Genomic DNA, 13,072 nt, shown 5'->3' with positions numbered 1-13,072 from the left:
CAGCTTGTAGTTTTAACAACTGCAATTCTTCCCTGCTGGGCTGGAATACACCAGGTTATATGGAGTGCTTCACTGAACTGCCGTTTTTACTTTAGAGCAAATAAAGTAAGGTGCTTCATGATCTGAAATGCAGATCTCATTCCAAAATTATTAAAATTAATTCAAACTTTAAGAAATAAGATTATATATCCTTGGTAGTGGGACTTGGCATGGATTATTCAACAAATGTCATATTTTACTCTATGTCAGAAATGGTTTAGTGGTGACACTGCTTTGATAGGCATGTAAAAGCCAGTTGGTTGTACCCAAACTGCTACCTGTATAAACCTTAGTATCTGATTTAAACAGAAGAGAAATCCACAGTCATTATGTTGCAAAACCAAACAAGCACATAATTTGAAAGTGATGCTGTTTTAATGGCTTGTCCCAAATGTCATCTGCTGTTATGCCTCTGAATATAAAGATTCTGAGGCACAAAGCAAAACTTTCCTTCTTTTGGCTCTTTCATCTCCCCAGGTTTTGAAGCCCTGTTTTATCATTTGTTTCTTTAGATGTATTGTCCTTACTTTTGTTCTGAATGTAACAATTATTTTTTTCTTGTGGAAAGTAGTCTTATTTACAATAGAAGTTCTATTTACACTAGAAGTGTGCCATGTTTTAAAAATGAGATGCTCTTCTAGTTTTGTCAAGCATAACAGGGTTATCAACAGCTGTAGATAGGGCATGTCTTTCACACTGCTGTAGTTCATCCTACGTTTTTAGCAATGGAATGTAGATATTCCCGCATGCTTCTTTGGAATAATAATAATGTATAACATCATTTTATGTTTGTGCATTTACTTTGTTAGTTTTTGAGCAAAATGTAATTGTCTAATAAAAATCATCGCATAAATATTTAAAGAAAAAAATTCTTTAGAATATTTTGGAGCCATTCACTTGGGGTTTTTTTGCTTTTTTTCACACTATAGGTATCTACATTTTCTGGTTAGCATGGGAGCAATTTACATTGCTTGTAAATTTATCTGTCCTTTTGAAAAAGCAAGATAAAGGAAAAACATAAATGTCACATACTAATGTGGCATTTAGGGGGTGGATAACTTGCTGGCATTTGGAACTTTTTTTATAGCAATAACCCTACTATCAAAAACTACATGAGAGTTGTAATTCCTTATAGGATAAATACTTTAGTCATTATATAACAGGGGGGAAAAAAGGCAAATATCAGAACTGCCCTTTTAATTGAGATAGGTGAAGAGGCAAGAGTGTTTATGCATTGATTTTTAGTCTTCAAGGTGCTCAAAATAAAAAGGCATATTGATTCACATAGCAAACAGATTAACTGCCACTAATTTCTTTGCAGTTGATTTTTGAAATTTTGTCTGTTTTTAAAGACCTTACCACGGTCAGTGTACTGCAGCTACTTTTTAGTGCAGCAGAGTAACCCTGATGAAACTGTTGAATCTTTGAATTGCTATGGGACAAATTCTGTAGGAACTTATTCTATAGGAAGTGCTTTTATCTCTTCAAATTTTTATTTTGGGCCAGTTTATGAATACTAGGACTGACAAACTTTTAAATAGAAGTAACTGCTTGCTTTGTTCCACAGAGGAATCAATACACAAATAATGCATTTCCATTGCTGGTAGACAGTTGCTTATTAATTCTCAGTCAGGGAATACACCATAAGCTTTGGAGAACCTGGAGTAAAAAATACACAGTGGTGGAAAAGAATCTGGAGTATTTTTGGATTTTTAGTGAAGTAAAAGAATTGTTGATTAACTCTTTACAGTTCTGACATTCTTCCTGTTTGCAGTTTTGATCTAACACAGGATTCCAATCGCTGTAAAGAAAATATAGGCTGTTTGTAATATTACTGATCATGTCCTTTGCCAGTTGATTTTGTTTGAGCCAGACACAGTGCTAGTGTTTTGTTCTGTTGCAGTAAGCACGTTCTGGTTCATTTCTAATTTTGACTTTGTGTATTCATTAAGTAGTGTAACCCCAGAATAACTAATGTGTATTCCGGGCTTATGAATACTGCAAATATGCAAATGAACTGAAGTACTCATTTCTGTTCTCATATGGCTATAAATTCTCCCTATTTACAGAGCTTTTTCCTAATCCATTCCTGCTCAGCCAGAGTTGTTGAATCATGTTTTGGCATTAGTCAGATTTGCTTTAGTCATGCAAATAAAATGCTGAAGAACAACTCTGCCAAAGAATTTGATAGTGTAGCATTTAGTAAAGGCCAAAAAAATATATTGTTACCCAAAACAGACAAAGAAGTGAGATTCAGTGAATGCTATTTGAATGTTTGCAGTTTAACTTCTTAGAAGAGCTCTCAGACAATTTAAATCTCTTATCCCTTGAGATGCATAATAAAATTCATCAGGTAACAGGTCTGTTTCCATGCTTTCTGAAACTGTTCTACTGGCCTGCATATTGGCAGAGCGTGATCTGTTGAAGTAGAAAGCTTTGTAATCTCCCAGTTCTGTGCTTACTGTGATTTTTTTTTAATTTTATTGTTTTTACTCCTTTCTGCATTCATGCCTCCAATTTCAGTTCCCATTACCTTATTTTATTTGTTTACAAATATTTATACACCTAGAAATTTTATTTGTGGCCTAGCAATTTGCTGACTGCTTTCACTGAGCTCTGTGTTCTGCTCTGGTGGTGAATCAAGTAATTTTTCTGGTTCTGTTGTTTTTTAAAAGCATCTAGAGTTGCCACTGAGGGAAGTGGCCCATTTGTTTCAGGTGATTGTCATAAGGACATGACATCGCTCCAGAGCACCTGGGCACAGTGGTGGATGGGTGGGTCACTTCTCCCTGTGCGTTACCTCTTGTATTTCACTGAAGAACCTGGATCTTTCGTCCATAGGGTGCTAAAGTTACTTGTGTGTGGCTTTCCAGATGTGATTTGCCAGTAGCCTGAAGCAGCCTGCATCTGTGCTTCCCAGAGAGAGCTGGGCAGTGCTGTCACTCCTTAGTGTCACTCCTGAAAGTCAAGGAGAGCCCAGTGCCAGCAGTGGATATTTTTGCTAGAAACATAGTTGGGCTTAGCATTGTGTGGTTCTTTGTTCAGGTGGCTGAGACAATCTCAGGTGAGCTGAAAGTAAATGTGTATTTATTTATTAACTTCTTTCTTGGCAGTGATAGGAGAGCATGTGTTTTATGTGGCCAAATCAACCTGAGCAGTGAAAACCATTAGGTTTTTCCCTTCTCTCTTGTTTTCTTGTTAACACTACTTTGCCTACAGCTTTTTTTTTTTCCAAGCTATTAGAAGTGTCTACTTCAAGGCAGACTGGGCTGTTCCATATTCAGTAGTGTTCAAAGCAAAGGCTTGGGTACTGTATGAAGAGATGAATAATGTTGTCAAAGGAATGAAAGTCAACTCTGGTGGCCTCTTAGAAACTGGAGATGAGGTATTTGTGAGGTGTCTGCAGTTACACATGGAGTTTGTGAAATTGGAAATAGGCCTCTGGTAAACCAGTCACTCAAGTGATCATGCTGTAAAATGTTTATAATTGAAGCAAGCTGCTTTCGTACGGCTTTGTTGCTGGTTTTGTAAATATTGTGATAGCAGTTCTCAGTTAAAGATTGAAAAAGTGTCATGTCTCTAACTTGAAGCAGAGCTGCCTTTTTGATTATTCAAATGTGATCAGCTACTGTCTTTATGTATTCATGGTAGGAGAAGGGTAAAAAGAAAGGAAAAGATCACCTGCTTCTAATTTGGCTGTTTCAGGTTTCAGTGTATTAGTTTTTATTCCAGTCATGGTAAGTATCCTTGTATCAAACAGTGAAAGTGTCAAACAAGGTGGAGCAGAAATTATGACAGGGAAACTGATTTCTCCAGTTGCCTTGAAATGGCAGTGGGGGAATGACAAACTTAGAAATGAGGAGCATATCTATAGTGCCTGACTCAAATTGCTTTAAGAAGACATTGAGCAGAATTCTCTGGGGTTCAAGCTGATGATTTGAAAATGTTGTGGTATGATTTTGCTTAATCTCCTTCAGCCACAATTATTCACTAAACATTAACTGTGCATGGACCTGTTCTGTCTTTGAGATTAGTAAATTTTGTGGTCTTCCCAATCTTTTACATTTAAAACATTTGTTTTGCAAAGGTCAAATATAATTTCTATCAGCATCAGTTCATTTTGCTGTTTTTCTTGAAGCTGTCATCCAGGCAGCACGGTTTGTGGAGGAAAGTGACACGAAAACTTAGCTTTGAATGTCAGTTGTTTCTGACTGTATTTCCAGGTCTATCTTGCTTTAAGTAAAATATGTAAATAGACTAAAAGATACCTGATAGCACCCATTTTTTTAGAACGCATTTCTTCTGAAAACTAAAGATGGAAATTTAAGAACTATGTCCTGGTTAAGCTGTCTTAGCATGTGTATCTTTGGGGAACTGTACAGACCTTCATTGAATTTTGCTGGACACATGTGTTTGAAGATGTCAGCCTTACTTCTGTGTGCTTTACATATTCCCAGTGCAGCACTAACTTTGACTAACTTTGGAAACTGAACACTGTTCTTTGTTTATCTTTGATTTCAGAGTGTCAGTAGTATACCATGTCCTGTGACTGCAGTCAGAGCTTTACCTACCTTAGAAGTTAAACAAACTGAAAGGCCTTCAAGCAGAAGCAGAGATCTTCCGAGGGATGAAGAAAAGGAAAAGAAGAGGAAAAAACACAAGAAAAGATCTCGGTCAAGATCTCGATCACCATTCAAATATCATTCATCATCTAAGTCCAGGTCTAGATCACATTCAAAAGCAAAACACTCACTTCCCACTGCCTATAGGACTGTCAGGCATTCAAGGTGGGTTTGGAAAGCAAACATAGTCTTTAGCATTCTGTGTGGGTTTACACATAAAACATCTTTGCACTTCTTCCATTACATAGGTGTTTTTATACCCATTGCAAAGGTTACAGTCACATACATGCACATACAGATCAAATGTGGCAGGTCTTTTGAAGGTCATATGTAGGAATGTGATGATAGCAGGAAGAGAATTTACTAATGAATCTGGGGCTGTTACTGGAGCAAAGTAGCTTAGACAATATTCAGATAAGAAACAGAGGTAGAGAATTAAGTGGTTGAGCAGCAAAGCTCAGAAGAAAACAGCAGCTGAATGACAAGTGAAAAAATAGGATGGATGAATTGCAGGAGAGATATGACAAGAATCTAAGAAGAGTGAAAACAGTTGAAAGAGACCACAGAAGAATGTAGCCTAGTGCTGTTAACTCTGTAAGTAAGAGAGAGATTAAATGAGATTAAATACACTATGCTAATTATCCAGCTACAAGGTAATGTATATTGCGTTTTAGTGATACTGTTAATTCTGTCAAAGATGTTTGGGTCTAGGCACCTTCAAAGTTTACTGTCTGTAAAATATGTCATATCTGAATGCTCTAGTGCAGTGGAGTTACTGTGGTCAGTAGGAAGGGCTTTGATATCCTCATTCTGTGGATCAGGCTGCGGAACAGTGTAGGTACTTAAGTAGCTTGTAGTTCAAGCAAATTGTGCATATAAATACTGCCACAGCTGTATAAGTGTGTGATGCATGTGAAGCCATACACCCCTTCTTTGTATCTCTGCCTACAGCTCATTCATGCCTGAAAAAAGCTTCTAACCCCTCATGACAGTGTGCCAAAACTATTTTTAGTTTTCTTATGCTTTTTTGTTTATTGAAGTGTCTTAACTTCACTAACAGGAGTGTTAACATGTTACAACTTACTGGTTTATACTTGATTTTTGAGTTTCAGAACAATACTTTGCTGCAGAAATCTCTGCTATTCAGAGATGCCAGGAATTAAATGAGCACAACTTGGACTGAAATGATCAGTCTGACATGCTGTTTATTTGATGACCTTTGACAATGAGTTGTCATGACATGCTGTGTCATGATCAAAAGTCACCAAGAATAGGTAATTGCAGGAGCTAATCTCTGTTGCTGCCTTGAGTTTGCCTCCTGGCACAAATCAAATGACAATCACATAACAGCATGAAAATCCTGAATCACCACAACACCTGATTAAATCTGGTTAGATATTTCTTTGATGAGCTGTTGAATTCTAAAACCTCAGAAGTCCAATAAGCTTGATGCTGGCTGGCTGCAGTTCAACATTATGCAGAAAAACAGCACCAGATTTTGCAATGAAAACATTTTGCATGCTTTAAATTCGAAAAAGTTAAGAGCTGAACAGGAAAGGCCTTGTACAAGAAATGGTGATGATTGAAGGTGTGCTTTTTTGAAGGTGTGCTTTTTTGAAGGTGTTTGCTATGCCTTAACATACTGTATTTCCAAAGTTAGAGTTCTTGAGCTGGAAGCAGAAAAATTGTAGAATAATCAAGAGCAAGAGGCTGATTCATAACACTGTCAGATACTAATGCAGTTTGATTCTCAAATGTTTAGGCCAAGATAGTACCTTGTCTTAGTAATAGTAATAGCCAAAAAAAGGCAAGTGTTCTTGCCTAGCTAGAAGATATTACTGGGTTTTGTCTTTTTTTATTATTATTATATGTTTTTATTTTAGTGTTGTTTCAGATTAAATCGTTTCAGTGCATTGTATTGCTTCATTCAATGCTTGGCATGTTTCACGTCTCTTTGCACATTAGTTTTCCCTAGAACAGTATCTTCAGCTTCACCTACAACAGTGTTTTGTCCTAGCTTCCCAAAGCACTGGGAGCATTCAGCTTCCAGCTGAATGAGTAGTTATGTAAAGAGCCATACCCTCTTGGAATAAAGTGTGAACTGTTTCTGGATGTTAATGTGTTCATCTTGTATTAAGTGGATGGCACTTAGAGACAGTCATTACTGTGTGGACAGTGATGCTGAGTTACTTTGGAATAGCCCTATTTTGGTTATCTGTCCACTGTTTGAATACCCTAGTCTAATGGTGTATTGTTGCCTAATTTTAATCTGTTGAAAATGTAGATTCAAAATCACCTTTACCATATAAAGGTGACAAGTTAATGGGGAATAAAATGTGGGAAGTGTAGGTAAACATCGAAATCTGCATAGCATTATTTGCTCTTTATTCAAGGAATGCTCAGGATACTTTGCAAGCTCTTCCTTTTTGGTTTGTCATATTATTCTTTTTTTCTAAAATACATATTGCATTTAGAAATCCTGCAAGTGAACTTTGCAGTATATTTCTCTATATACCACTTTACATCACTTGCTTATAATTTATTTTTGTATTGCTGGAGGTTCAGAGGCTCTGCTGCGTTTAAGAATAAGTCTATGGTGATAAGATGCAATTTTGAAACATTCTTTTCTAGTAACATGAAGTTGATTCAGAGCATGTTTTGCATATTCATTTCTCTGGTTAGCAACCAAACCTGTTTTAGAGAAACAAGTTTAAAAAATCATAGCTATAATAGAGAACGCAGATAATACTGACTTGTCATGGCATGTAGTGTGCTAGCAACAATTATCTGTAGAAGTGCATGTTATTTTTTGGAACAAAATTAGTCCTGTAAAACTCCTGGTATCATACAATTTTAATTATAGACTATACAACAGATTAAACAAACCACATACATAGTAAACAGTGTCCCAAAGTTCTGCAAGGTACTGCAGAACAGACCTGTAAGTCCCAGAGAGATAATTAGTTATTACAAGTACTTGATATCAAAGATGGAGCACATTTAATAAATCTGTCTTGGAAAACAAAGTTTTTGGTATCTTAGTAGTAAATGTAGTAAATGCTGAATCAGTTCTTATTTCTCATGGACTTCAAAGCACAGTTGAAGAGTTAGGTTTGAGCTGTTGCTGGCAGTGGTGCCGGGTGTCAGAGCTGGCGTGGGCTGTGGGCTCTTCCAGCTCACATGTGTAACTGGAAAGAACAGTGATGTTCACCTCAATCTCTATTTCCTACCCATAGACAAATCTACTGGTTTGGGAGTGTGAGGGGAGACAAAGGGAAGCAGAAGCATTTGTTATATACCGAATGATTTAGTGATTTCATTGGGTGAAATTTGGATGAAAAATATGAGCTTCTTTTCAGTATTGCTGCTTTACTTGATACAGCTTAGTAATAGAGTTGTACTAAGGCACTTAATATATCCAGTTAATGAATTATTAGCAGTAATTAGTGGTCTGTTTTATTAACAGGTTACTTTGCAGTAAGTTTGGATAGAGTGTACCTGTGTGGGAGTTTGTGTGAGACTTCTTGCCTCACTATTAGGAATTTAGTAGACTTGGAAGCAGCTGTTCTTTGTTAAAAAAGATTGTTTGGGGGTGGGTTTTTTCCTCCTCCACAAGTGATTTTCTTGTTGCTGAGGCGGTGTCTAGTCATGTAATTTTAATTCCAGTTTTGTAATGAGACATGCCAAGCTTCATAACCCCTTGAACTGTTGGGATCCTTCTAAGCATAAGTCATAAAGGAATAAAGTGCCTTCTGGAATTACAGTCTAATGAAAGATAGAAGTTGTATATTGCAGTAATACTGATTAGCTGTCTTTTAACTGTTTGAAGCAAATAGTCAAAGTTCTTAATATTTAGTGATTGGAAGAATGCTGTAGAACCACAAATGTCAATTCATAAAAATGAAGCTAATGTCTTTTTCTTTCTGATTGTTTGGACTTTTTTTAGGCTGGTGCATACAGGCGTGTTTCACTAAGGTTCAGCTTTTGGTTAAGGGACTAAACCTTTTCAGGATTCTAGTTAATACCAAAACTAGGACATTTTAGTCTGAATGTGAAGTGTGTGCCTCCATATCACAGACTCACAGCATCCACAGCGACACTGAGCATGGAGCCGAGTCTGAGCAGCTCATCAGTGGCAGCAGCAGCAGAGTGGAAAAATTATCAGGCAACTTGGGCAATGAAAAGATTTGACTGCTGGAGCTCTTTTGAGGGAAATCATGGTAAAACGTCAAGGTGTCTGACTGAACCCAAGTTTTATCATTTTCCTTTTTTTAATCCTTTTGAATGGCTTAGTAAAGATCAGATTTTTAAGTATCAAAGAAGTTAATTTGCAACAGTTATCTGCCATTGTGATCATTTCAGTTGGGCTTTTTCATTGTAGGTGTAACAGAAATGGCTCAGGACTTTGTAGGTGTGTATATATTACCTATATTGTGTGAACCTGAAGATCTCTGATCTTAACTAGGCATGCTCTCTATTTTCCCTTCTTGATCTCCTCCTCACTTTTATAGGAAAAGTATTTCAAGTCAAAGTGCTAGTGCCAAACACCACTGATAGTGGTTTGTTGACCACTTACACTGGTGAAAATATCGGTTGTGTGAGGATTATTGTGCAGCATCCGGGACATTTTCTGGACTTGTCGGTGTTAGATAGGCACTATATCAAGAGCAAGTATTTATCTCTGTGAGGCAGCAGTTCTAGAAACACACCACTAATTTGGGAAGACAAGGCCAGGCCTGCCAATCCCAAGCTTCACACAGATTGGATTTTTGCACACCAATTTTAGTAAACTATGTTGCCACAAAAGGTGACTGTACTAAAAGAAAATTTTTCCATCAAATAATACAGAAGTTGTCATAGCAGACAAGACCAAAACATGCTTCCTCTTTTTAGCCCCCTATTGGGAGTGAAAAGCAGTGGATAACTCCATCTCAAATTTCTTGGATAGGCAAGAAATTTTTACATAGCTGACAAGTCTTGGAGCCTAAATGCCTAAATGCACCATGTTGGTATAAAATAGGTGTTTGAAATATGGTTGCGTATCTGCATTTGGTGAAACACAGTTCCCCTGAAGTAAAAGTTTTGAAATAAGTATCAAAAGGCAAAGTTTGGAATGTTTTTTCTGTGTGCAGGTCACGGTCCAGGTCGCCCCGGAGAAGGGCTCACACACCAGAGCGGCGGCGAGACGAGAGAAGCGTTCCCACAGCCTATCGCATCAGCAACAGTCCTGGCAACAGCCGGAAACGGCCCCGCTCCAAGTAAGGGCTCCTGCTCCTGCCATCCCAACACACTTAGTGCCTTGTGTCTTGTAGACTCCTGAGCTAGACCTTAACCTTTGTATGTTCTGGAGACTTATTCTGATAGAAAAATACTTTTTTGGAGAAAAAAAATAATAATGGACACACCTGTTCTTCCCTGTTCTTGCATATGTTTGAACAGCAGCTGTCCACTCAAATTGGTGGATATTAATACACTGCTGTCTGCTGGCCATGAGAGTTCAGATTTTACTGGGAGTTTCGTATTTCCCTCTTGTTGGGTCATTTTCTCATGTTGTGCTTGTGCAAGCTGTATGACCTCTGCACAGGTCATAGCACAACTATGATCTCAACTTTCTTGACATTGCATAAATAAGGGCAACTCTGATCTAGCAAACAGGTATTTTGCAGTTATTTTACTGACAGACTGGAATGTGAAGTATGAATCAAGGTGTCATTTTGAGAGCACCATGCATATAGTCCCTCTTAAACTATTCTAATCAAAATGGCATTTAGTCTTCAACTTTTTTCTCCGTATGTGTTGTGGAATAATAAAGTGATAACTTTCAGCTTCATTTTTAAAATTCTGTTGTTTCTTATGACAACATCTCTTGATAGCCTGTAATGAAAGGCTTTTTGTTATTGTCCTTCAAATGGTCAAACACTGGCCAGGAATTGCTGTGCACCCATGAAGCAGCATTCCCAGTGAGAACCTCAGGAGCCAGTAGTTGCCTTATGTAACATTTTAAAGGTTTCTGCTGTTTTATGCAACCATAGATGCGTGGTATTGGGTAGGATTAATGCTTGCTAAATGCAAGAGAAACATCTTGTGGAAGAGGGTACATGAGCTTTCAGAAGTGTGAAAAGTAACTTCAGATTAGCTAGTGTGGTATTGCTTAAAATATTCTTCAATAAAATATTTTCTTCTCACAGAAGTCCCCATGAAAAGAAGAAGAAGAGGCGGTCTAGATCACGTACTAAATCCAGAGCTAGGTCTCCCTCACCATCCATGTCACCAGGCAAACCATCCACACACAAAAATTCTGTACATTCAGCTAGTGTCTCTCCTGTGGAGAGCAGGGAATCCAGCCAGGAACGCTCCAGGTACCGTGCTCTGTTTCTGTCATGCTGCAGTGCTGCTGTCTCTTGACTGTGTGGCCAGAGTCATGGCGTGTGGAGCTCTGTATGTGTGCAGTGTGTGATTCTCTAAAAGGTCACTGGGAGCACAGCACTGTCTGCATCAGTCTGATGAAGGTGTTCGATTTGCTCTCTGGAGTAAACGTCTTGACCTACTCCTACAGGAAAACTGGTGCAGAAAATTCTGCAACCTATTTCTAAGTTGGAAATGGGAAGCTTTCATGAAATGAAAGTATTACTACTCTTTGAAGTAGAACTTTAATAGAGTGGTTTGAATTGTAACATGTGTCAAGATTGATGTTTAAATTATATCTAGAATATGGAACCATCCTGTTAAAAATTCTCAAGCTGCTGTTCAGATTTTTCTGAGCAGTTGTACAAGTGCTTTTTCTGACCCTGACTTACATCCTCTAATTGACTGAGAGAACTGTTGACTAACATGTGAGAGATGTGTACAGTAAAACCCAAATCAAGATGGTGAGTAAAATGCGTTTTCAAAGCTTTTACTACAGATTTCTGATTTTATTTTTTAGGGGAGTTTCTCAGGAAAAAGATGGCCAAATCTCTTCAGCAATTGTGTCATCAGTGCAGAGTAAAATCACTCAGGTACAAACAGGGAAATTCAGAGTATGTTGCCTAATTAAATATGTCCAACATATTATTTTCTTCTCTTACCACCTTGGGCAATTCTGAACTTTGCATATGATGTAGAGATATGTTCACTGTCTATGGGAACAACAATTTTGTTGCTTCTCTAGGTGCTGTCTTTTCAATTTTCGTCAAGCCTCTGAAGACCAAGCTAAATTCATTAGGCTGCAGTTGTATTCACTGTAAAGATGTTCAAGTCCAAATTATTCTGCAATACACCCTTTATCAACAGCACATCTTACCATGTATAGCTCTTAACAAGTTGTATGGAAGAGAGACATATTTAACTTTTTTCAATTGGATATGCCAACTTTAAAGGAAAAATTGTCTTAATTATGCTTTGAAAAATTTACAGTAGAAAATCAGAGCTGCTTTTTATATTCTGATGTTTTTTCAGTGGCTAAGTTATTCTTTCAAGAAATAAATATTGTTCCAAAATTTAATTCTGCTATAGAACTACCCCTAGTAGTCTAGTGGTCTAATACCTTACATACAAAATTTGATCCATTTCTTATGGGAAACCCTAAACAAGATTATTCAGGAAAACTGGCAAGTCTAGGCAGCAGAGAAAGAAAAAGGAGTGTTAATGTCACAGCACTTCTTATGCTGCCAAACAAGTGCGTGGGAATTCCTGGTATGGGAAATGAGATATAAACTACAGCATGGTCTTCAACAGAGAGTAAACATCCCTCACTTTAAACTCATATACCCTTAAAGGTCATTGGTTTATGAATTTTTGGGTTAAATGTTGCTTATGGTGTAGCATTTCCTAGTTTAATATTAGACTGCTTGTTTGAAGTGCAGCTGTAAGAAGAGGAATGATTACTGTATCAAAATGCAATTCTTGGTTGCTATTTGGAAAAAGTAAAAAATAGGAATTAAACTTACGTGAATCTGCATCATATTTCCCAATACAGATGAGTTTAGCATCTCTTTATCATTAAGGGCTCCAAAAAATGGAATTTAACTAATTATTAATTATTGTGCTAGCTGACCCTAACCAAGTCAGTATTTTTTCTCATTCAGATCCTTCCATCTGTAAACCAGAATGAATAATGATGATGTTAAATTCCCCTCTGGGGTGTTTTGAGAACTTCAGATGCAAAACACTTTAAAAGCACTAAGAAATTTATTTATATTGCATATGTGAACAAGTGTTTTAAGTAACTCTGATTCATTACTGATACACACTTTTTGTCACCATTTTTTGCAACCCAGTTATTCAATGCTGTTTACATGAAATTTCGTTTCTTTTTGTAATGCTGTTCCAACTGGATGCTCAGACAAGACTGAGAGTCTGGTTTCACAGTCACTCTGTCATATGAGAAAATGCTTCTGCTGTGTAAATGTTTGGTTCAGATTTACAAAGCA

At 37.3% G+C, this 13,072-nt stretch overlaps 1 protein-coding gene across 3 annotated transcripts in view; it reads left to right on the top strand.

Moving 5' to 3' along the window:
- Nucleotides 1-13,072, top strand: part of LOC117004599 (splicing factor SWAP) — a 34,312-nt gene that overhangs the window by 20,380 nt on the left and 860 nt on the right. For 2 of the 3 annotated variants that reach the window (XM_033075469.2, XM_033075470.2), the window contains exons 14-17: nt 4,561-4,826; nt 9,794-9,919; nt 10,850-11,020; nt 11,587-11,659. In XM_033075469.2, the coding sequence (XP_032931360.1) occupies nt 4,561-4,826; nt 9,794-9,919; nt 10,850-11,020; nt 11,587-11,659 (636 nt within the window). Of the gene's footprint in view, nt 1-4,560; nt 4,827-8,738; nt 8,895-9,793; nt 9,920-10,849; nt 11,021-11,586; nt 11,660-13,072 lie in introns of all 3 variants that reach the window. The other variant, XM_033075471.2, reaches the window with a different exon arrangement.

Source organism: Catharus ustulatus, chromosome 18 (assembly GCF_009819885.2).
Source record: "Catharus ustulatus isolate bCatUst1 chromosome 18, bCatUst1.pri.v2, whole genome shotgun sequence".
Classification (NCBI taxonomy): domain Eukaryota; kingdom Metazoa; phylum Chordata; class Aves; order Passeriformes; family Turdidae; genus Catharus; species Catharus ustulatus.
The sequence above is the reverse complement of the archived record's forward strand: the minus strand, read 5'-3'. Positions and strand labels throughout refer to the sequence as shown.